The following is a 24,158-nucleotide window of genomic DNA, read 5'->3' on the forward strand; positions in this document are numbered from 1 at the left end:
TCACCCCAGCAGCTGGCCCTCTGCCCTCGGGAGTCAGCATGCTCTTGTAAATGTCACAGTAGCAAGCACCATTTCAGGTAGGTTTGGTTTGGTTTTTGTTTTGGAGTTTTGGCATTTTACATCCTTCCAGCAGGAGGACATCTTGGGCATGCCAACGCAGGAAGAAAAGGCACATGTGCCTCTCGTCATCACGTTCAGTTACTCTTTCATGCTTTCATCCACCAAGTTATTCAATTTATTAAACATGTATTAAACATCTACCCTGGGCACATAATGTGAAGTTGCTTTCTAAGGGAAAATGCCTGTTTACACCCTTTTTCTTAATGAGGCTGTAGCTACGGGATTGAAACTTACAAGAGTGTAAAACAGTCCAAGAAATACCTAAATGTATGTGTTTAATGGGTGACTAGAGAAAGCTCTCAGTAGTCATCATCTTTGGCTTTCCGGGGATGACTTGCTTCTTGTACATCACCAGAGATCATGATCATTGGGCCCCCTCCCTCTTGACTGACAGATGGTGGGACTGCAGCTCAGAGAGGTGAAATGAACACTCAGGGTCACACAGCCATGTGTGACAGGATGAGGCAGGAGCACAGAGGTGCTGTGCTTGGGGCTTCTTTTATATCGGTCACACTCATTCACCGCAGGTTATTGTTCTGCTCGAAGTCCCCTAAAGAGGCCCTTTGTCCTTAGAACAGAAGCCAGGCCCTCAACCTGTGCATGCTTAGTCGCTTCAGTTGTGTCTGACTCTTTGCGACCCCATGGACCATGGCCTGCCAGGCTTCTCTGCCTATGGGATTCTCCAGGCAAGAACAGTGCAGTGGGTTGCCATTTCCTTCTCCAACTCAGCCTGGTATTCACGGTTAATAACAGTCCTGCTGTGGGGAACCGCAGCATCTCTCCCTGAGCCCTGAGATCTCACCTGTGGAGCGAGTCGTAGTGTTGGTGGGATCAGTGGCCTTGTGTGTGTCTGTTATTACACTGAACACACCACACAACAATCCTGTATTTGCATATTTCTCTTGCCCACTAGACTGGGGGTCTTTACGGGCAGAAGCCGGATCTGAGCCCAGACCCCTCACACCCAGTGCTTGGTGTGCAGAATGAAGAAGTAGGCGCAGCATTGTTGTTGCTTTGACCTCTGGCGCCCTCTTACCAGCTGGGTTTTGTCAGCTCTAAGGCCCTCTTTTGAAAAAAAATTGTATTTGGTGGCACCGCATGGGATAAGGGATCTTTGTTCTTGACCAGGAATTGAGCCCATCTTCCCTGCACTGGGAGCGCAGTCTTCTTAACTGCCGACTACCAAGGAAGTCCCTCTGATGCCCTCTTTGAAGCACATGATCTTGGAGTTGAAATTTTTCAGGTCAGATGCACTAAAGGAGACCCGCACAGCTCGGGGCCAGTTTAGCTCAGGCGGAAAGTGAAGCCAGTGTCCTGTAGCTGGCTTCTTGCTTCAACTTTTTTTTTTTTTTAACCAAGAAAAGAACTGAATTTATTTGTTCATTCACTCACTCCCCATGTTTTTATTGAATGTTTACTGTGTACCAGGCATTGTGCCAGACCCCGAGTGCACAGCCATGGACACTGACCAAGGCCTGTTCTGCCTCATGGGGGGCAGAGGGCAGCTGCCAGGTAGGCAGGTGTGTGCCCACCTGTGAGGACCATCGGAGCTGAAGGTTTCCTTGCAGTCACCTTTTCAACGATGCTTTAAGGAAAACTCATGCAGCAGCCACCCGCAAGGTCTTACCACAGCTGCATGAAACTAGGGAGAGTTTGAACACAGGCAAAACTGTGAAGCCACAAATGGCCAGAGTCCACCCAGTTCCAACTGAGAAGACAGCAAGGTTGCAGGCTCCTCTCCTGCCTGCATGGAAGGTCGTGATGAGGTGGTGGTGCTGAGCAGGAGGCTAGGCTGTGCAGTCCCACGTTCCTGGACTTCTGAACATCCACCTGTGTGAAGGAGATCTAGATCTAGGTCCCAGATGTCAGGACCCGGGTGTGTGTGTGTGTGTGTGTGTGTGTGTGTGTGTGTGTGTGCGCACATACCCGCAAAAGCACAGCAGAATGTGGGATTGCTTTGGACCACACAAAGTGAACTTGGGGATCTTCTGTTTCTCAGAAATGTATCACATGGAACATGTTGACTTTAACCCAGGGTGACAGCACATGGCTTCAAATCATGGTTCTTATAAACGGGATCTTTTAGACACAAGAGATGACAGGAGTCCACAGAGCCTGTATTTTTTTCTGTGATGTCAATGCCAACTTGAAATCTGTGCTTCTTACCTCCCATTAACAATTCCACAGCTTGTTATGTGTCTGTTTCACTGTGTTTTTTTTTTTCTTTCTAGAGTCACTTGCTGTTGAAGAAACACTCTCTCAGCTGTGCTCAGAGCTGCAGGTAATCAGGGAGCGAACTCCTTGGTTCTGAACAGCAGTAGTTATATGGGGCACCATTGCTTGCTTGGTGTAGAGATCAGGGATGAAAAGACACGACTGGTAACCTCCTGTTACATCTTCAATGAAGAAACACTCTCGCATCCCATTGCCCTAAATCTCTGGGTCTCTTAGACGTCTATTGCATGCCTGGCCACATGCTGGCTATTTTGAAAAACACCGAACAGGTTAACAGGTCTCAGTTTCCCTGACACTTACACTATTTATTGGGCTTCCCCAGTGGCCCAGTGGTAAAGAATTTCCCTGCAATGCAGGAGCCACAGGAGACGTGAGTTTCTTCTCTAGATCAGGAAGATCCCCTGGGGGAGGGCATGGCAACCCACTCCAGTATTCTTGCCTAGAGAATCCCATGGACAGAGGAGCCTGGCAGGCTATGGTCCAGAGGGTCGCAAAGTCAGACGTGACTGAAGCAACCTAGCACTCACACTTTTTGTTGTCCATTATCCATTCACCTAAACGTTTGTTGACTTTGGATTATGTGCTTCTCATGGAGGGTGACAGAAATCTTGCGGCTTGGCTCAGACAGCTCACACATATCATGAGGCTAGCTTCAGTGATGGCGATGATGTTGAAACAGTGATGTGTATTTGCCAAATGTTCATCAAGTGTGTACTAAGGGTTTGTGCTTAATAAGTACTCAGCCGATGCAAGCAGTTGTTTCCAGTCTCTGGAACACTGTCACATCCCATGGTGTTGGCAGGTCTGGGTGAGCAAGGTTATCCTCATGTAATGAGAGGTACATGAGGTGGAAGGCAGCATGCACTTCAGGGTTGGTGACATGCTAATCCATGTCTGGGCAGGACTTGAGATGGTCTCATTGCAAACTAGCATTTCTGCCTTTTAAACCAGTGTTTCTTATCCCTGGCCTTTCAGTAGAAGTACACTTGGACTTTAAAGAAACATCCTGACCTGGGTCCCAGGTTGAAACAAAGGAGATGGGAGTAGAGTGGAGCTCATGGGTTTGCATGTTTAATTAAAAGCTCTCCAGATATTAATAAATCTGCAATGAGGTATCACCTCACACTTGTTAGAATGTGCTGTGCTGTGCTTAGTCACTCAGTTGTGTCTGACTCTTTGTGAGCCTATAGACTGTAGCCCTCCAGGCACCTATGTCCATAGGGATTCTCCAGGCAAGAATATTAGAGTAAGTTGCCATGCCTTCCTCCAGAGGATCTTCGCAACCCAGGGACTGAACCCAGGTCTCTCACACTGCAGGCAAATTCTTTACCATCCACCAGGAAAGCCCACCTGTTAGAGTAGCTCTCATCAAAAAGACAAGAAAAATGTGCCGGCAAGAATATGGAGAAAAGAGGACCCTTGTGCCCTGTTGGTGGGAATGTAAGTTGATGCAGACACTATGGAAAACAGTATGGAGGTTCCCCCCAAAAATTAAAACTAGAACTACCATGCAATCTAGCAATTCCAACTTCTGGGTATTTATTCAAAGGAAATGAAATCCCGAAGAGATATCTGCACCCCCATGTTCATTGTAACGTTATGTTCCCAAGACATGGGAATACCCTGAGTGTCAACCTGGATGCATAAAGAAGATGTACTGTGTCTATGTGCAGCGGAATATTATACAGCCATAAAAAGAAGGAAATCGTTATATTTGTGACAACATGGACGAAACTTGATGGCATGTTGCTGAATGAAATAAGTCATTTAGAAAAAGACCAATGCTATATTATCTCATTTATATGTGGAATCTTAAAAAAGAAAAAAAAAAGGCTCATAGGAAAAGAGACCACATTGGTGGTCTTCCATTGTAAGTAACTTCTGGGGCTGTAATATACAGTCTGGTGATTATAACTAACACTTCTGTATTATACATTCAAATTTACCAGAAGAGTAGATCTTAGAAGTGCTCATCACAAGAAAAACTATTTTAACTCTATGAGGTGATAGGTGTATTAAATAAGTTTATTGTGTCAGTCATGTTGTTACCAACTAGGGTTCTTGGCCTTCTTAGTCAATAGAAATTGATCAGAGGCCAAACAGGGAATTCAGGCAAGGCTTTACTGCGGTCCCCGCTGCAGTGGGAGGGAGTGAGAGCAAGTAACACTTGCTCAATTGCTTGCTCACTCACTTGCTTGCTCACTCCTCAAGGTGGGGGCCAGCTGGTTCTTTATATGGGGTGAGGGTAGGGTATGTCCAGGGCCAGGGGAAGGGCTTAGGTGCTGTGCCCACCCCTTAGGAGATATCTTGTGCAGGGGACATGCTTTTGCTCCAGGCTCTTCAAAACTGGCAGTTGGGTCTTGGTCTGTTTGTATCTTTTGCCCAGAATTTGTTTCAAGTCTCCATGCACCGGGTTATTTGTAGTCTCACACAGTTTCTTTGTATCTGTTGCTGGAGGAGAGGGATGTCCAGATGCAGGCATTGGAGCACTGCTGCAGAGGGTCCCAGGTCCCAGCCTGTGCCGGGGTCACAGTCTGTGGACACGTCATCATGCTGTGCGCCTGAAATGCACACATGCCCCAGGTGTTGCCCCCACGGCAGCCCCATGAATGCCTGGGGTTGGGGGGACACAGGTGTGTCCCCATTCATTTTGCACAGAGGAGAATGCTGGTCCCTGAACCACTAAGGGGTGGGCCTGGGGCCTGAACCCAAGGCCATCTGGGAGCCACCGCAGTATTCATGCATCTGGTCCCTGCAGTGGTTCAGGCAACAACTCAGGCTGCTAGACATATTTCACGAAAAGCCAGTGGGTTGCCTGTCTGCTTTGGCACGGAGCCCACAGACTGCAGGGAAATGGCCCCTGGTTTTGAGTGACAGTGTTGCCGCAGACTTTAATCTGGTTCAGAGTAACCAGATTAGCTGCAGGGAGGGAAGCAGCTGGGTGTCAGGGACCGAAAATTGGAATTGGGGTGTGCACCAGGCTGTTCTGTGGTTTGTTGAAGGGCTGGCCCACTGTTGGGAGTGAAAGAAACAGAGCTGCCTCCCCAGAACCTTCCTAAAAGGCACATCACTGCCCACAGGGTGTTTAGAGGCAGGGCATCGCCACCAAGTGGTCAACCAAGCACTTGGTCACAAAAGCATCTGTCTCAAGGGTGGACTCCGAAGTGGAAACTGTTTTGGGTGAGTTAAGACAATTTGAAAACATAGAGCTGTACAGTCAAGGAGCAATTCACCTGCACTTTATTTTAAAATTTATTTTTATTTTTTGAGTGTGCCACGCAGCATGTAGGATCTTAGTTCCCCAACCACGGATCGGACCTGTTACCCCAGCAACGGATCCGTGGGTTCTTAACCACTGGACTGCCAGGGCCATCCCTGCACTTTTACTCTATGTGAATCTTATTCACATCGCTTAAGCACCTACTACGTGCCGGCTACTCTGTTGGAATACAACAAGCACGAAGATGGCAGAGATCTTCCTAGGACTAATAGCCCACATGAGGCAGGAGCTGTCACTGCTGGACCAGGAGCATAAGATGGGGGGCAGGGCTTTAGGAGCACAGGCAGCTCTCAGTGAGGTCAGGAGAGAGGCAGGGAGGGACCACCGTGCCAAACCAGGGCGAGACTGGACCTGATGGAGTGCCATGGGTGCTTGGGACCCGGGATGGCTTCAGGGGGCGCATTTGAAGCTGACTGTGGGAGGCTGGGCTGGGAAGGTGAGTTGGAGCAGCTGGTCAGGGTGCTGCGCAGTGTGCTTTAAGAAAAGATGGGTTGTGCTCTCTGTAACTGATGGAAAGGTTCTAGTGAAACTCAGCCACGTGCTTCGGTACAGCAGACAGGGTCAGATCATGCAGTGTCGACCAGACAGCAGTTGAAAATTCCTGATGTTTGGGTCCTACCTTCAGAGATAAGCCCAAACCCTGTGATTCAGATTGGGGCTTCAGGTGGTGCTAGTGGTAAAGAACCTGCCTGCCAATGCAAGAGACTTAGGAGGCGTGGGTTCAATACTTGGGTTGGGAAGATCCCTTGGAGGAGGGCTTGGCAACCGACTCCAGTATTCTTGCCTGGAGAATCCCATGGACAGAGGAACCTGGTGGGCTATGGTCCATAGGGTAGCAAAGAATCAGACACGACTGAAGCAACTTAGCAGATGATTCAGTTTGCAGCCAGGACTGAGACCCATGATGAGAGAACACAGCTAACTCAGGGGAGATAAAGCAGGCTTTCTCCACCTGACCCCTGCTTACCTTGAAGATGCAATGCTACCTTCATCTCCAGGAAGCTTTCCATGACTTTTTTTACAGTACTCAGAATCCATTTCTTTCATAGCACTTTGTAGGTTTAACTATGGAGATAGATAGCTATCACATGCCTCTTCCAGGACTACAAGTATGTATCTTTGGCTCCCCAGAGCTCAGCATCCTCCAAGCTCACAAGAGACATCAGTAAACCACACAAGGGGCTTGGGGTAGGGGTGTGATTGAGCAAAGGAGCTTGGCTGGGCCCAAGTGAAAAGCGTGAGGGCAGTCGCAAGGTGGAGCGGCTGTGTGTTTTGCAGGCAACTTCTCCCTGAAATGTCACTGGGTCCAAGACGCCTCCTTGTTAGCAGGAAGGACTTCTCTTTTTCTCGCCAGAGAGACCCTTCCACGCCCATCATCTGTAATTGAACAGGCCCAGGCCTCCGTGAGGGTAGGAAAGTCCTCTTGTGGCTTAATTAGAAGCTTTCTTAATCTTATCTGGAGCCATTTCTGTCATCAACTAGGGGAAAAAATAATTCTCCCAAAGACACATTTAATGAACGGCTTTGCCTTACCTCTCTGGTGGCTGAGCTCAGAGTTCATGCTGCGTTTGCCAGTATTGCTGAAATGGAGGCGGGGGAGGGCTGGGGTGTTGGGATAAGAAGCCCAGTGAGGGAAGTCCAGTTGCTGAGGCCCAGGTGCCTCTCAACAGATGCAGAATCACACATTTACTCAGGAAAGAACTGCTGAGTTTTCATCATCCATCAGCCGCGGAGAAGATGCTGAGAATATTGAAAAGGATACACCTCAGCGTGCAGGCCAGGCAGGGCACTGAGCAATACCTGGCAAGGGGTGCCCTGAGAGTGGTCTGTGCAAGGTCAAGTAGACTTCAAGGAGAGGAGGGCTAGTCTCACACTTGAAACACAGCAGAAGTTTCGAAAGAACCGTCAGAAGCAAGGCAGATTGATGTGTGTATATGTATGGCGGACGCGTCTTGCCATACAGTTGAAACTAACACAAATCATAAAGCAGTTGTAGTGCCCCAGCCCCAAGCATCCAGTATCATGCATCGAACCTGGACTGGCAATTCGTTTCATATATGATATTATACATGTTTCAATGCCATTCTCCCAAATCATCCCACCCTACAGAGAGGGAGGAGGGAGAGGGGTTCAGGATGGGGAACACGTGTATACCTGTGGTGGATTCATGTGGATGTATGGCAAAACCAGTACAATATTGTAAAGTAATTAACCTCCAATTAAAATAAATAAATTTATATTTTTTAAAAAAAGAAAGCAGTTCTAACAAAAATTAATTTGAAAAGAAAGAAACAAGGCAAACTGCACTGGCTCTGGAAACAGTTCCCTGGTAGAGAACAGACAAGTTCAAAGTGGTGAAGAGACGAGGAAAGGAGATTGGGAGATGGGAGGAGCCCTTCCAAGGAGAGGTGCAAGCCGATCAAGGGTCTGGTGCTTGCTAAGAGCTGTGTGTTCAGGTTGATGTGGCTGGAGCCATGGGTAGCCCCAGGCCAGAGGTACAGCTGGGAACATGATCAGGGCAAAAAAGTGTTTTGTGCTGATACAGGAGCTTGGTGTCCATTAGTGAGGGTAACAGGTTGGAGAATTTAAAGATAAGCCACTAGTAGTCCATCTAAAAGCTTTACTCTCCAGCCTGGAGGTTTTCCAGTGGCTGACCCTGTCCCCCACCCTCCTAGTCCTTCTTTTTCTGACCCTTAACACTTTGGGCCATGGATTATGGGCCTGAATCAAGACTGAACATCCCGTTTTCTCCCTGACTCCCAACAGAACCAGTGATGGAAGCAATGCTTCCATGAGAAGAGAGTAAGGGTCATTCTTTCGTTTTGGAGTTTTGCACCTTATGTCTTCATCAGAGACATATCTTTCCCCTTGGAAGAAGCAGCTTAGAGACGCTGCAGTTGAGTGATGCTTGGTATCTGGAAGCTAGTCATTAATTACAAAGCATCAATACCCAACAATTAAAGAGTCTTGCTGGGTGTCAGATTTCTTCTTCTCTGTTTTTCTCACTCTCAGATGCTTCGCTCCACCCTCTGTGCATTTTGCTAGTGTCAGCTGTTAGTCCAAGAAGAGTGAAGAGACCTTTCAGTGTTTCAGGCTAGGCTTTGGACATCATTAAGTCCAATAAACAGTTGTTTGCTTTGCACCTTCATTTTGCAGATGAGAAACTGAGGCACACAGCAAAGAAGGAGCTCAGAGATGAGTTTGAAATGGCCATGGTTATGTATCTTTGCATCATCTTCCAGGGCAGATAGATCCCTAAACTTTTTTTTTTTCAATGTTCTTGAGTTCATGTTTAACCATATCTTAAGGATAAGGATACTATACACATTTGTATTGAAGTATTGTTGAATTATAATATTACATTGGTTTCAGATGTACAACATAATCTTTGATATTTTACAGATTATACAACATTTAAAGTTATTCTGAAATAATGGCTATACTCTTCATGGTAAACTCACCTTCCTACCTCCTCCACTGGATAAGGCTCTCTGTAGGCAGAGACACTCTCTTATTCATCTTCGTGTCCCCACGTATTCTAAGTATGAGCCTGGGTCTTGGGAGATGGACTTTAAATTATTGGTCGATAAATGATGAAGCCTAGGATTTAGTGTTAGGCTTGGACCACTGGTTCTCTGGCTGTCCTCAGAGATGTAATCTCTCTTCTCACCTCTCCAGAATAAAAGTCACCCCCAAGCAGGTGGCTCTCCTAGCTTTAAACTGAAGCTAGCCCGAGGTTCCTCCAAGAGCTCTAGGCCCTTTCTAGGCTGAGTCCTTCAAGCTTTCGTTAAGGCAGCCTTGGATTCTACTTAGGAAATATGAAGTCGTGGCAGCAAGATGATGCTGGGTCTGTGGAAATCATGTGGAAATCACCTAGTGAGTTTGATGCTGTCTGTGAAGTTATAAAGATTTCATCATTTCTCAGATGTTTTCCAGCACCTACTCTGGAAAGGCAGCATGGTGCCCTGGCTTTGTGGGGGGATGATCTTACAGCTTAATCCCAGCTTTTTGTGACTTTGGGTATGCTCTATTTAATTCTCTCATTTTATTTTTGTGTAAAATGATAGTTACAATAATTCTAACAAAGGTTCATTGTAGATATTAAGTAGTTCATGCATATATTTAAAAAGACGCTTCGTGTTTTACTTACCAAGTAGTAACTTAATAATTGGAAGCTATCATGATGGCCAGATACTGAGTTCAGAACATAATGGGCTATAGAGGAGAGTCTGGAGAGAGGGATTCATTACAAGCAGAGAAGCCAGCAAAGGCTTCAGAGGAAGATGGCAGTGGCTGCATGGAGCAGAGGTCCTTCACTGTAACCTTTTGCCTCCCCAGATGTTGAATAATCCAGAGAAGATAGCTGAGCAGATAAGTAAGGATCTTGCCTGGCTGGCCTCCCACCTGATGGCCCTGTGGACCCAGTTCCTGGACACAGTGACGCTGCACTCCCAAGTGACCACTTATCTCACCCAGGAGCATCACACCCTGAGGGTAAGGGGTCAAACAGTATAAGTTCTGTAGTCACATGGCAGAGATATCTCAAGGAAGCTTTTCAACAGCTGGTTCATCGGGCAGAATAAAAGTCAGGATTGGCTGCTGTCAATCCAAGTGCTAGCCCTGACCCACCATGAACTTGCAGAGAAACTCTGTGAACTTCCTTTGGTTCTCAGTTCTTTGCTCTGAAAGTTGCTCAGTCGTGTCTGACTCTTTGCGACCCCCTGGACTCTACAGTCCATGGAATTCTCCAGGGCCAGAATACTGGAGTGTGAGTAGCCTTTCCCTACTCCAGGGAATCTTCCCGACTCAAGAATCAAACCAGGGTCTCCTGCATTGCAGGCAGATTCTTTACCAACTGAGCCACAAGGGAAGCCCATTGTTCTAAGGAAGTTCTTTGCTCTTCTGTTCATAAAGTACCAGTCTTGGCTACCAAGTGATGGTGAGCTGATATTAAAGGATATGATGAAGTGCTTTGAAAGTATTTTGAAGAAGTGTATTCACATGTCATCCATTGTTCTTAAGGCCTTTTTTTTTTTTTTTTTTTTTTTGCCACCAGGTGGAAGTGCACAGGGGGTGGGGACGCATGCATAATAAAAGATGTTGGTCCTCTCATTTCCAGCAAGAGGACAAATAGCTGAGTCTCCGGACACACTTACATGACTGAGTTTGCACACTCTAATTCATCTGCATTTATTTATGGCCTCTGTTTGCAAGTGTCTTTTATTCTAGTAGAAGAAATAAGACCTAAATTTAAGAAAATGACAGAATGCAAAACAAGAGCAGATCAATAAACATGTGTTCAATTGTGTCCATAAATCAGATTTGTGTTAAGAACTAGAAATGAGAGAGGGCAACTGTGGAGGGTAGAAAGGTGTTTCGGAACCTCTGGGTTGTGGGCTCAGCTCTCTTCTTATTCATATATGTTCCTTCCCTCACTGAGCCTTAATTTCCTTTTAGAAAATGAAGGCAAACCCACCCAATGAGTCACGCTGTTTATACTGTTTTATTCTTCAGGTCCGAAGGTTTTCTGAGGCCTTCTTTTATATGGAGCACCAAAAACTTGCAGTCCTGACTTTTCAGGAAAACCTGTAAGTAACCAATGGCATGTCCACGTCACACCATGAGTGCCAAGGACATTCTTGTTCAAAGTTAGCTCTTCCCTTCATCCCTGATTATGAACGAGAGAGTCTGCCCATCTCTTTACATTCAGGTGCATTTTCTCTGAAGGCAAGAGCCAGACAGATTGCAGAGGTTGGAGCTGGCAGGTGGCAGAGACGGTCAACAGTCAGAGTTTTTGCTGTTGTTGAGTATCATGATGGTTCTGTAGACAGATTCAAGACTTCCTAGGTCCCTGAAGACATCTGTGCTGAGTCCTCTCTGCAAAATGAAATAGGAGCAGGTGGTATGGCCACAGGCTATGTCAGGGGGAAAAAAAAAGCCCATAGAATTCACCTGAGACTTTATAGCAGCTATGAAATGCACTGAGCATAAGAATTAATACTGAACTACCTAATTAGGAGGATAGATGGGAAAAAATGTAAAAATACACAGAAAAGTCAGAGGGTTGACTGAAGAGGAGATCATTGTCTCTCGTTGTAGATTTCCCTGGTGGGTAGGGTCAGTGCTTCCTGCTTCCTCCATGGTATTTGGTCTTGGCCACACAAGTTTATGGGTTTCTTTCTGTTTCTGAATAGTATGTTTGTCTCCAAAGTAAATTTGGGTGGAATAATGTTTGAGATGCCCCAGTAAATCCAGCAGGAAAAACACTGAAATTCATCTATTACTTAGGACAGACCTGAAGATCTTTTCACTTTCATCTTTTTTACACCTGTAAAACCTGTATGTAGTCATGTGTGGATGTGAGAGTTAGACCATAAAGAAGTCTGATTGCCAAAGAATTGATGCTTTCAAATTATGGTGTTGGAGAAGATTCTTGTGAGTCTCTTGGACTGCAGTGAGATCAAACCAGTCAATCCTAAAGGAAATCAACCCTGCATATTCATTGGAAGGATTGATGCTGAAGCTGAAGTTCCAATACTTTGGCTACCTGATGCAAAGAACCAACTCATGGAAATATTGATGCTGGGAAATATTGAAGGCGGGAGGAGAAGGGGATGACAGAGGATGAGATGGTTGGATGGCATCACCGACTCAATGGGCATGAGTTTGAGCAAGCTCTGGGAGATGGTGAAGGACAGGAAAGCCTGGTGTGCTACAGTCCATAAAGTGGCAAAGATTCAGACACAACTGAGCAACTGAAGAACAACCTGTATGTCAATATAATACGGCGAAAGCATTACTTAGAGGTTAGGAATGTTTTGGCCAAAGGGATAAAATACCACTTTTCTGAGGGTGTAGCATTGGAGCGGAGACTGGATTATACTAGAACTCCAGGTCTGGAAGTTGGTGATGGGCAGGAAAGCCTGGTGTGCTGCAATCCATGGGGTCACAAAGAGTTGGAGGCGACTGAGCAACTGAACTGAATTGGGGTTATAATAAGTCATATCCTGATATGACAGAAGACTGTTGAGTCAGAGGGGATAGCTGGTGTAAAGATTTCTTATATGGGAACATAAGGTGTTTGAAAGCTTCAAGAAGCAAGCATAGCTACACTGGAGTGAGCAAGTAGGAGAAGTCGGGTAGGACCGAACCTGTGTGGGAACTTATGCGCCAGGATAAAGAAATCACACTTCATGCTATGATATTTATAACTAACATCTTAAAAAACTGGCAAGTGACTATGGTGGAAAGACCTTGGGTTTCAAATCTCATATTACATGTTTTGAAATTTTGATCCTGGAACTTCTACTACTTGTGACATCTGACTAGTTACTGAACCTTTCTCTGTGCTTAGGTGTAAAAGGCAGATTCCTTCATTCAACAAGGGCCTATTTAGTGTTGACTGTATGCCAGATACTATTTTGGGCATTGGATATCCAGCAGTGAACCAAACAGACACGTTCTCATGGAGCTCATATTTTAGTAATGGAAACATATTTAAACATAAATAAATAAATATGATATGCCAAATGTAGTAAATGCTGTGGAGAAATATATCAGTGTGACAGGCTGTAGAAGGTGCTATTTCATAGATATGTCAGAGACGGGCTCCCTGAGGAGACATTTGAGCAGAGCTCTAAAGCAGGCGAGGGTCTGAGCCCTGCTGATACCTAAGTGATTATATAATTTGGCCCATAGTGTAACTTCAGATATTAGGGAAATTGATTACCATTTGATTAGTAGTAGATATTAGCCTATAATAAAGAGCACACACTAGGATAGCAACGATGCTATGTAGGAGGAGGCAAACTTAGAAGACTCTTGAGAGTCCCTTGGACAGCAGGGACACCAAACCAGTCGATCCTAAGGGAAATCAACCCTGAATATTCATTGGAAGGATAGATGTTGAAGCTGAAGCTCCAATATTTTGGCCACCTGGTGCGAAGAGCCAACTCACTGGAAAAGACCCTGATGCTGGGAAAGATTGAGGACAGGAGGAGAAGGGGCCGACAGGGGATGAAATGGTTAGATATCATCATTGACTCAATGGACATGAATTTGAGCAAACTCTGGGAGATAGTGAAGGACAGGGGAGCCTGGGGTGCTGCAGTCCATGGGGTCCCAAAGAGTCAGACATGACTTAGTGAGTAAACAACAACAGAACTTTTAATTAGGTCATCAAGAATAAGAACTGTATCCTAAAGGGGTGGGATGGAGGGGTGGGAGGGAGGCTCAAGAGGTAGGGGATATATGTATACTTATCCTGCACATTGTTGTACAGCAGAAACAAATGCAACATTGTAAAGCTGTTATCCTCCAACTAAAAGTAAATGTTTAAAAATAAAAATAAGAACTATAGAACTGAGAGGGAAATTTTATTTTGATTGAGAAAATTACCAGAGGAGAGGTCCTCAGTGCTGTGAACAGAATGAAACCTTAGACTGAGATAGTGAACATGGGCTCTGTGATGCTGGCAACAAAGCCTGCATGCAGGCATTCTCATCTAGAGTCAGAGGCGGAGGGGAGGGAGGTCATGGTGCTTGCATCAGAGAAAGAACCATCCTCCCAAATCAGGGTGGACAAGTGAAACTCAGCTGTCAAGGCCTGTCTTGTTCAAGCACAGACTAGAGTGTGTTTTCAAGTAATAGGTTATAGCCATTTGGTGGACTATGAATTTGTCTTCATGGCTTTAGAACAACACTTTTAAAATGAAATAAGATAAGATAGGTAGTAATAAGAAGAAGTATTTCTGAAGCTTTTGTTTCAGCATGAGTGTTTCTGGGAGTGTGTGTGATTGTCCTGGGTGGCCATGGAAAATGAAGGTCATTTCTTGCCATGGGTTGCACTATTTAAAAAGTGTTTAAAGGTGACGTAGAACTGGTTTTTTGCAAGGGTATGTTTTATCACCTCTCTTCCTGTTTGACCAATGCCAGCCAGTTCTTTTCACATAGGAAGGAAGTGTTCAGTGACAGTTTGTTGAATGAACGAATGTGAAAATGTTGATATGAAGACCTATAGCCAGGGCTTTGGGGGCTGGATAGGTAGCTGGGGAGAAAGGAAGGGTGGATAGACAGATGGCAATTGTTATTGTCTACTGTATACCTTCTAAATGCTGTCTTGGGGTGAGAGGGAAGGGGAAGCAAGAATAAAACCTTTAAATCTCCCTTGGGTGCTCACCGGGTCTATGTTCCTCAGGATCCAGACCCACAGCCAGCTGTCCCTGGATATCCGGAATTCGGAGTACCTCACCACCATGCCCCCGCTGCCCGCAGAGTGCTTGGACATTGACGGAGACTGGAACACCCTGCCCGTTATCTTCGAGGACAGATATGTGGACTGCCCAGCCACAGGTGTGTCTTTTTAGTTTTGGAAAAACTCAAGAGTTGGAATTACCATTGGGTTTCCGTCGGCTGCTCTGCTTACCTCCCAACAGCCATGGGAACAGATCAGTGAGGTGTTTTGTCAGTTCACAGAGGAAAAGCGGGAACTAAGATTAAGCTTGTTGTTGGAAATGACTTCTCCCCGGAACGGACAAACTCATGGAACTCGAGGACAGTTACAGGAAAGACCCGCTTCTGGACTCCTGGGGTGGGATGTGGGAGGGAGGTTCAAGAGGGAGGGGACATTGTGTATAGCTATGGCTGATTCATGTTGATGTACAGCAGAAACCAACACACTGTTGTAAGGCAATTATCCACCAGTTAAATCATAAAAGTCTAGGTGACTTCTGAAAACAGTACAGCATTTCAAACAAAACAGGTTATTTGGTTTTCAGTTAGTTGTACCCTGACATCTAGTGTCTACACTGTGCGTAACAGCTTGAATGTGTATAAGCTCCAGAGAAAGCAGCCAACCCAGCTGCTCAAAACAAGTGCAAAACATTGGCTTGTGTGTGTGTGCGCGTGCATACACACCTGCACATGTACGTGTGTGTGTATATATATATATATATATATATATGCTAATATATGTTATATGTGTGTTAATCTTCTTTATATTTATGTGGTTGAACTACAGAAAATTTGAACAGTTGGAAAAGATACTTAAAATAAGCGCCACTGTCTATCAGAATCCAACATGAGTAACTGACACTCCTTGTTATCATTTAGTTGTTTAGTCACGTCCGACTCTTTGCAGCCCCACGGACTGTATCCTGCCAGGCCCCTCTGTCCATGGGATTTCCCAGGCAAGAATACAGGAGTGCGTTGCCATGCTCTTCTCCAGGGGATCTTCCTGACACAGGGATCGAACTTGCATCTCCTACATTGGCAGGTGGATTCTTTACCACTGAGCCACCAGGGAAGCCCTTCTTTCTTGTGAAATTTCAAGAATTTAGAGGTTATCTCTCAGGATCAAGGAAAAGAGTGCAGACAAACTCTTTATTATATAGTCAGGTGGATCATTTGTGAATGTGGATTCTGAAGAGTATAACACATTTTTCTTTCTTTCTTTTCTTTCTGTAGGATGTAATTTGAATATTTACCCTAATTTTGATGTTCCAGCAACAAGTCCAGCAATAATAAACCTAAATAACAGAGAGGAGAACCTTGTTGTAAATAGAAAATCACCTCTGAGGGAAAACCTAGTCTTGGCCTCCATGAAACCACCCCCCATGGACTCTGATGAGGAGGTTCTTAGGTGTCCAGGGCCCAGTAAGAATGGCACCACACCCAGTCATATGGACGTATGCTCTGAATCTCAGGTATATCTGACAGTTGGTGAATTCCAGAGCAAGGCAGGTGTGCCTGAAGTTGACCATCAGACTGGCCCAAGGTCTGATGTTGGGGGGCATCCACTGGCAGATGAGGACCTGCCCAGGAGGAGCCCTGGTCCAGAGGATGGCCAGGCCCCAGCACTGACCTACATTGACGTGAAATCTAGCAATAAGAACCCCTTCAGAGCAGAACCCACAGTGCTCACTGGTGCCCAGCATGAGAGTGGGTGCTCCAGAGACAAGCACGGATTAGGCAGAACTGAGCGAACCAAAGGGATAGCAGGTGGAGGTCATCACAGTGCTGTCTCTTCAGAGAAAACCACCCTGCATGAGTTAAGTAGTCTAGGAAAGGGGGTAGACCAAGGGAGCAAGGTGGTGCTGCTGAGTCTGAAGGTCACCCCCTCAGAGCCCTGTGAGCTCCTGAACTCTTCTTTGAGGGACCCCTTGGACATCAAGGGTTCGCCAAAGGACCCTCAGGCAGAGGAGAAGGAGGAAGTGTGTGTCCTCTCTGGGGTCATCAAGAGATCTGCTTCCATCATCTCCGACTCAGGCATTGAGAGCGAGCCAAGCTCCGTTGCCTGGTCCGAGGCTCGCAGCAGAACCCTGGAGCTACCCAGTGACAGGGACTTCTTGCACCAGCTGGTCCGAAGACACGCCCTGCACAGAAATTCCCTGGAGGGGGGGCACACCGAGAGCAACACGAGCTTGCCGAGCGGGATCCAAGCCTCCCTCACGTCCATTAGCTCTTTGCCTTTCGAGGAGGAGGAGCGGGAACTGGCACTCACGAAGCTGACCAAGTCAGTGTCCGCGCCCCAGATCAGTAGCCCCGAGGAGTCTGCTGAAGATGCGGACTCCACACGGCATAGGGGAGGTCCCGCTGAAACTTCAGCCGTGCCCACCAAGAGCACCAACCCCTCAGGACACTGCCTTCGACCCAGCGATGGCCCCGCAATCCAGGAAGCTGGGGTCGATCATGCCCTTGTGGAGGAAGTCTCCGCTGCTGACAACCTGCAGGGCCCCGGTTACATAGATATCCCCAAAGGTCAAGAGGATCGGTTTGACCCCCAAGGTCCCTGTTGTCTGGATGGCAGGACTGACAACCCTCCAGGTGTTGAAACCAAAGGTCTGGGTTTAAAAATACCACGCCTCCTCGGACTTGCATCACCTGGGCACAGAGCTTTGCCCAGAGAACTTATGGAGACTCCAAAAGGCGTGCCTGGAGACTCCGATGCAGGGACAGGAGCTCCTCTCAACAGCGGCATGTTGGATGTTGAGAGTTTCACCCACCCCAAGGTGCCTGAAGTGAGCTGTGCACCATCCATCGATGTGGATTCTGCAGGTGAGCAAAGCAGCTCCCTTGGTGTCATGGAGGATACGGCACCAAGCAGAGGGGCTGACACCTTCCCAGAGGATGACCGTGAAGCAGGCATGGGCTCTGCCGTGACTCAGTCCATTCCCTCCCCGGTTACGGGGAACCAGGAGCCCAGGCCAGGCACCTCCATCATGCTGTCCCACGTGACCTCTGCAGAGACCTTCTCTCTGGACAGCCTGAAAGCTGTCGAGGTCGTCAACCTGTCTGTGTCTTGCACTGCCACCTGTCTCCCTTTCTCGTCTGTGCCCAAGGAGACTCCTGCCAGGGCTGGATTCTCTTCCAAACAGACCCTGTTCCCCATCACTCATCAACCTTTGGGTTCCTTTGGAGTCGTTCCTAACCATTCCAGAAAGCTGGAGGAGGAAGTCAGCGAAAGGATGTTCAGGTAGGTTTGCTGATGGCTAACCTATCCCAGCATCATCTTTCAGGCTTTCCCACATATTTCTCAGTTTCATGCATACTGTTGCAGGATTGCGTACCAGGTATTTTCTGATTTAAATAAAGTAAGATGCTCCTATTGTACAAGTCAGGAATGTAGAATAGTAAAAGGAAGTAAAAATGATCCAAAACCTCATCTCTCAAATATAGCCCATGTGTAAGTACTTCAATATTTTTTCCTATGTGCATTCTTATGTATCTATTGTGTTGTTCTTCTTTACTCACTAAGTCGTGTCCAACTCTTTGTGACTCCGTGGACTGCAGCCATCCAAGCTCCTCTGTCCATGGGATTTCCCAGGCAAGAACATTGGAGTGGGTTGCCATTTCCTTCTCCAATGTATATATTATTAATGTGCAAAAGTGAGATAATTTTTACCAACTCCAAGGTTTTTCCAGTTTCATATATTGGAAACATCTTTCTACGTTTATAAATCTGTTTTCCATTACCATTGTAGTGTTTAAATAATGTTCCATTGTATAAATGTACCATGAATTATTAACAAAATCCTTTAGAGATAAACTGTAAATGTTTTTTCAGTTTTTCTTATGATGAATGACGTCTGTCTTTGCACAATTCCTTTAAGAGCCATTTGAGAATAGGACTAATTCATCAGACTTTCTTCCTAAATACCTCTTGTGTGATTATTAAGTTTATCATTCCTTTTGAAATGCCAGAATCCATTCCTTTATCCTTGTCTTGGGATTGTATTCATAGTAGTCCTTCCCCTATAAACTATGCATTTGATTAAATAGAGTATTGAATCATTTAACCAAAATATCCTATTTCACTCACTTGTTCAAAAAAGCATTGAACAGTTACATATTAACAATATCTCCAAAAGAAATGGCACAGACAGGTAAATTTTGGATCCCATGTTTTCTGAAGGCTATTCAATACCTATTATATGCCCATGTCATCAGTTTAATTAATACATGGCAGACACTGTCCGGTACTGGCTAGTGTTCTGGGCTCTCAGTCTAAGAAGGAGGTGGAGAGATGACAGAAGCAGATGAGAGCAGTTGAGTGCACGGGGTGGTTCATGTGTGCACAGCTGAGCCAGAAAAAGCAGGACCTAATTTTTCTGTGGAGCAGTCAGTGTGGATGGAAATGGATGGTGGCCAGGAGAAGCTCTTTAGAGATGATGCCCAAGTGGAGGAGAAACTATGAGACACCATGTTGATGACAATGATGGTGATGATGATAAGGCTGGTAATAGATTTCATCTTTTTATTTCACTATTTACTCTGTTCCAAGTACGATTTTAAGCATTTTGCATTGATTATATCACTTCATACACAAAACAGAAAAACCTTTATGAATTCAATGAGGGTGTGATTCCTCTCGGTTTTCACAAATGAGGAAACAATGCTGGGCGGTTACTAGTTGGCCCACAGGTGGTGGCTCTTGCTGTTTAGTCATTAAGTTGTGTCTAACTCTTCGCCACCCCAGGGACTGTAGCCCACCAGGATCTTCCATCCATGGGATTTCCCAGGCAAGAACACTGGAGTGGGTTGCTGTTTCCTTCTCCAGGGGATCTTCCCAACCCAGGGAAGGAACCCACGTCTCCTGCATTGACAGGCAGATTCTTTACTACTGAGTCACTAGGGAGACCCCCAGGTAGTAAGTGTCAAAGCTGAGATTGTGACCTTGGGGTTCTGACTCCTGTGTTCATGCTTTCAATCACCACCTGGCCAGGTAGCCAGGCAAATAAGATGATAACCAGGTGGGAAAGGCATTTCAGGCAGATAGACCCGAATGCACAACGCATGGAAGTAAAGGTATGAGACATAATTCATGCAGGGAATGAAATATCTTCTCCAACTGTTCTTTCTGGGGGCTGGGGGATGATGCCGGAGAAGTAGGTGGAGGCCAGGGTAATAAACTTTCATTCCTGGAACACTGCTTAAAGATTGTATGGGTCCTTGAAGCTGGATAGAATCTCTGAGGTTCTGTTCATTGCAGGAACCACATCTGCAGAAACCAACTCAAGCTAGCCTTTGTTTTTCCTGGATTGCTTTCTTGCCTCCTTCAGAACCAAGCCTCCTTCACTAGCCTCTCCCTTGAGGTACCATATTCAGCCTTTGCCGCTTGGCAGAGACTTCCTTATAGATGTTCATCACTCCTGCATCTTAGCTTAACTCATCCCCTGTTCAACGTGGTGCACACAGCTCGGCTTGTGATTAATTAGTGTATTCTCCAGTTTTTATCAGGCCAAAGAGAAATTTAAAAAAGAGCTGAAGATTGATGGATTTCTGTACAGTGACTTATCTGTACTAGCTTCTGACATACCGTATTTCCCACCAGAGGAAGAGGAAGAAAATTTGGAAGATGGGATTCACCTGGTAGTCTGTGTCCATGGCCTGGATGGTGAGTTCTAACAGGTTTCCTCCTCAAAATGTGATATAGACACATTATCACATTTATGGTTGACTCTAGGTCAGGGACTTGTTCAACAAATGTTCAGTAGGCGACTGTGGAATGAGAGTAAGCGTACTGGATCTAGGAAAATGGCATGGCCTTGCTCCCAAAGGAAAGATCTCTTTGGCCAAAAATATGTTTGAGTTAATGAAATACCCAAATGAATGAATTAATGCAATGGAGGGATAAATAAGTCATATCCACTTTATATGGGATCTAACAAATAACTAAGGGTCAGAGAAATGAAAGGGCTTCTCTAGGGCTTCGCTGTTGCCGAGCAGCAAAAGCTGTGGTCGCATACTTCTTATGATAACCAAATAGGGAGTGGCGATGACTTCACTTCCGTGACACACTCTTGTTAATATCCTTAATTTTTCTCACTCTTGGGGCTAATGCATTTAATTGTCTGTATCCAGTCCTGGCTATATGCATTGCATACCAGAACACTGAGTCAATAGGTCTATTTGGTGAAGTGTCCAAGAATCCAGCGGCAGATCACCCATTGCAGATGATTATGGCGGTGGTGGTAGTGATGATGAAGACCAGGTTGTATATATCACTCACCATGGTCCCAGAGCCTTCTTAGATGCTTAATGTATATTAATGTTGTTGATCCTGACAAGAGCCCTGCAGAGTAGCTGCTATTATCCTCCCCCTTTATAAACGGGGAAACTGAGTAAGAGGGCAGCTAAGTAACTTGTATAAGGTCCCACAGCTACTGCAGTTGACTCGCCATGGTGGTCTAGTGGTTGAGACTTTGCCTTCCAGTGCAGGAGCTGGGATTTCAATCCCTGGTCACGGAACTAAATCCCACCTGCCTCAATGGCCAAAAAATCAAAACATAAAACAGGAACAAATTCAACAAATTGTAGCAAATTCAATAAAGACTTTAAAATTGGTCCATATCAAAAAAAAAAAAAAGCTATCAATGAGGGAGGGAATGTATATATGTACCTGCAGCTGATCTGTGCTGTTACAGCAGAAACCAACACAACATTGTAAAGGAATTATCCTCCAATTAAAATAAATAAATTTAAATTTAAAAAATGTAGGAATGGAAAAAAAATAAATTAAAGAAACAGCTATCAGGCTGGGTTTTGCTGCTTATCAACAACACTTGCAGCATGCCCTGAATAAACAGAACTGTCAAAGAAGGGGGAGACAGCGTGTCTTCAACTCTTCCTGGACCGGCATGTTCACAAGCCAGAAACTGATAGATCAGGGAATAATCCCAGTGAGAGAGGGCTGCCAGGGGGGCCCTGAGCCTGTGTGGACGGGAGGAGGGGGCAGCACAGGGACCAGTGGACTGGACATGTGTTAGTTGCTTTTATTATGGACTTAATGAAAAATGAGAAATAGGAAGGAGAGGAGAGAAATAAGAAATAAATCCTTAGTGTGTCAGATGTCACATGATTCAATGTGGGTCTATGTGGGGTCATCTCTCCTCTTTAGGGAACAGTGCAGACCTCCGGCTGGTAAAGACTTTCATAGAACTGGGACTTCCTGGAGGAAAACTGGATTTCCTCATGTCTGAGAAGAATCAGGTATGACAACAAAAACATCTGAACTGAAACAACCCCTGACTCACGTCTTAGATGAGCCTCCTAAAGTCACCGTGATGGTTATGGCCACACAGGTGGGAGGGAGCTTTGCCAGGTGACCCTGGCCAGGTGCTCAGGTCTGGAGAGCTCCTTTTCCTTGGGGAGGAGGAAATAGTAAGAAGGGGGAACATGTGAGTCAGGTGACTGGCCCTCTCGACCTCACAGGTCGTAGGTTGGCTGACTGCTTTGGAGCATAAATAATAGGGCATCTGCGGGTCTGTCTGGGGAAGAGGTTTGTCACTGGTGTTGGTGTAACCGGTGGAGCTGGATCGTGACCTTTTCATCACCAGAGGGAAACCATGGAGCCTTTGCCATTTCAGGGCTGGAACTTTATTGGGGTGTCAAGGTAGACGAGACTTGCAAGAGTCCATGACCAAGAGGTGGGGTTGGGTGTTGTCACTGATTCCCAGCCCAGGGGACTTGAGATGGATGAGGCTAAGTATCCTCTGGAGGCAGAGAACGGCTTGTAACTAGAGGGTCTCATGGCCACAGAACATGAGAGCTGTACAGAGAATAGTCAACAAGCGAACACTGGATGTTAGTCTCATTGCTCCCCTCTTAGTGGTCGGTCCTTTCGCCTTTTCTCTGATACCTGCTCTGTACAAGGCCATGTACTCTGCAGGGTGAAGAGACAGACATGTGAGGAAGAGGAAAGAGAATAATTTCAAGCATCTTCGATGTGCTGAGCACTTGCACCTGTTTGCTCTTTTAATCTTCACAACCTTTCTTTGAAGTATGGACCCTGTTGTTTCCCCATGGAAGAGGGAACCCATAGTCAGTCCAATCTGGAAAGCCCCAGTTGGGGGCTCTTTTTCTTGATGCTGAATCCTAATTTGTAGCCTGAAGGTCAGGCATGGGCATAGCCCCAGGATGTGCTGTAAGGCTTGGTGGAGGAAAACGGGCTTGTGCGCAGAGCCTGGCCTTGTGCAACTGCCCCCTCGGTACCCGTTTCGTCTCTCTCCTTCCAGATGGACACTTTTGCGGATTTTGATACCATGACAGATCGGTTACTGGATGAAATCATTCAGCACATCCAGTTGTACAACCTCTCCATATCGAGAATTAGGTAAAAGGAAACCACAGGTAGTTAATGCTGGGGGGAGCGGTGCCATTTTTAAGTGTTTGCTGTGTATGAGTTCCGCACGATGCCATCAGAATACCAGGCTGGGATTAGTTAATTTAGGGCTTTCAAGGGACTAGATTACTTTCAGAGCAGCTGTGGGTCCCAGGCCTGCTTGACACACCCATGTCTGGCATAGCTGCTGTGTAGGAGCCTACAGCTTGTGCAACTCAGTACAAAGAGAACTGGGCTTAAATATGTGTGTTCCCTGTGCTCAGTCGTGTCTAACTCTTTGTGATCCTTTGGACCCAGGATTTTTTCAGGCAAGAATACTGGAGTGAGTAGCCATTCCCTTCTCCAGGGATCTTCCCAACCCAGACATCAAACCTGTGTCCCTGCATTTCCTGCATTGCAGGCAGATTCTTTACCTGCTGAGCCATTGGGGAAAGCCTTAAACAAATACTCTAGGTTTTCAATCCTTATTCTTTTGACAGTTACAAGTTTGTGTCTGCATTCTACCATGTAACCTTGAACAAGCTTTCTACATCTCTGATCCTCTGTTTCCCCATATATTAAGTGGGACCAGCCCGAGGGGGTTCATTAGCTACTGCATAAAAGGGCTTCATTCAGCACTAATTGTGACCTTACAGTGTAATAGACAACTGGGTATCAATGTTGAAAGCATTAAGGGGATAGTCCATAGCGTGTTCCTCAAGCACTTGCCAATGTGGACACATCTGGAAATGAGTCCTCGATATCCACAATCCCATTTAGGCCTTGGGGATGAACTGTCACTTCTTTATTTCACAAATGAGGATTCAGAGGCCTACAGAGTTAGGTAAAAATAAAAGGACATGGGAATTCCCTGGAGGTCCGGTGGTTAGGGCTCCATACTCACTGCCAGGGCCTGGGTTCGATC

The 24,158-nt window shown here is 45.9% G+C and overlaps 1 protein-coding gene across 2 annotated transcripts in view; it reads left to right on the forward strand.

The window, feature by feature from the left end:
- FAM135B (family with sequence similarity 135 member B) overlaps positions 1–24,158 on the forward strand; it is a 272,851-nt gene that overhangs the window by 233,153 nt on the left and 15,540 nt on the right. For both annotated transcript variants that reach the window (XM_027972869.3, XM_060419990.1), the window contains exons 9-16: positions 2,352–2,401; positions 9,974–10,129; positions 11,150–11,223; positions 14,831–14,985; positions 16,099–18,106; positions 20,361–20,527; positions 22,031–22,122; positions 23,148–23,245. In XM_027972869.3, coding sequence (XP_027828670.2) covers positions 2,352–2,401; positions 9,974–10,129; positions 11,150–11,223; positions 14,831–14,985; positions 16,099–18,106; positions 20,361–20,527; positions 22,031–22,122; positions 23,148–23,245 — 2,800 coding nt within the window. The remainder of the gene's footprint in view (positions 1–2,351; positions 2,402–9,973; positions 10,130–11,149; positions 11,224–14,830; positions 14,986–16,098; positions 18,107–20,360; positions 20,528–22,030; positions 22,123–23,147; positions 23,246–24,158) is intronic.

Source organism: Ovis aries, chromosome 9, assembly GCF_016772045.2.
Source record: "Ovis aries strain OAR_USU_Benz2616 breed Rambouillet chromosome 9, ARS-UI_Ramb_v3.0, whole genome shotgun sequence".
Taxonomy (NCBI): domain Eukaryota; kingdom Metazoa; phylum Chordata; class Mammalia; order Artiodactyla; family Bovidae; genus Ovis; species Ovis aries.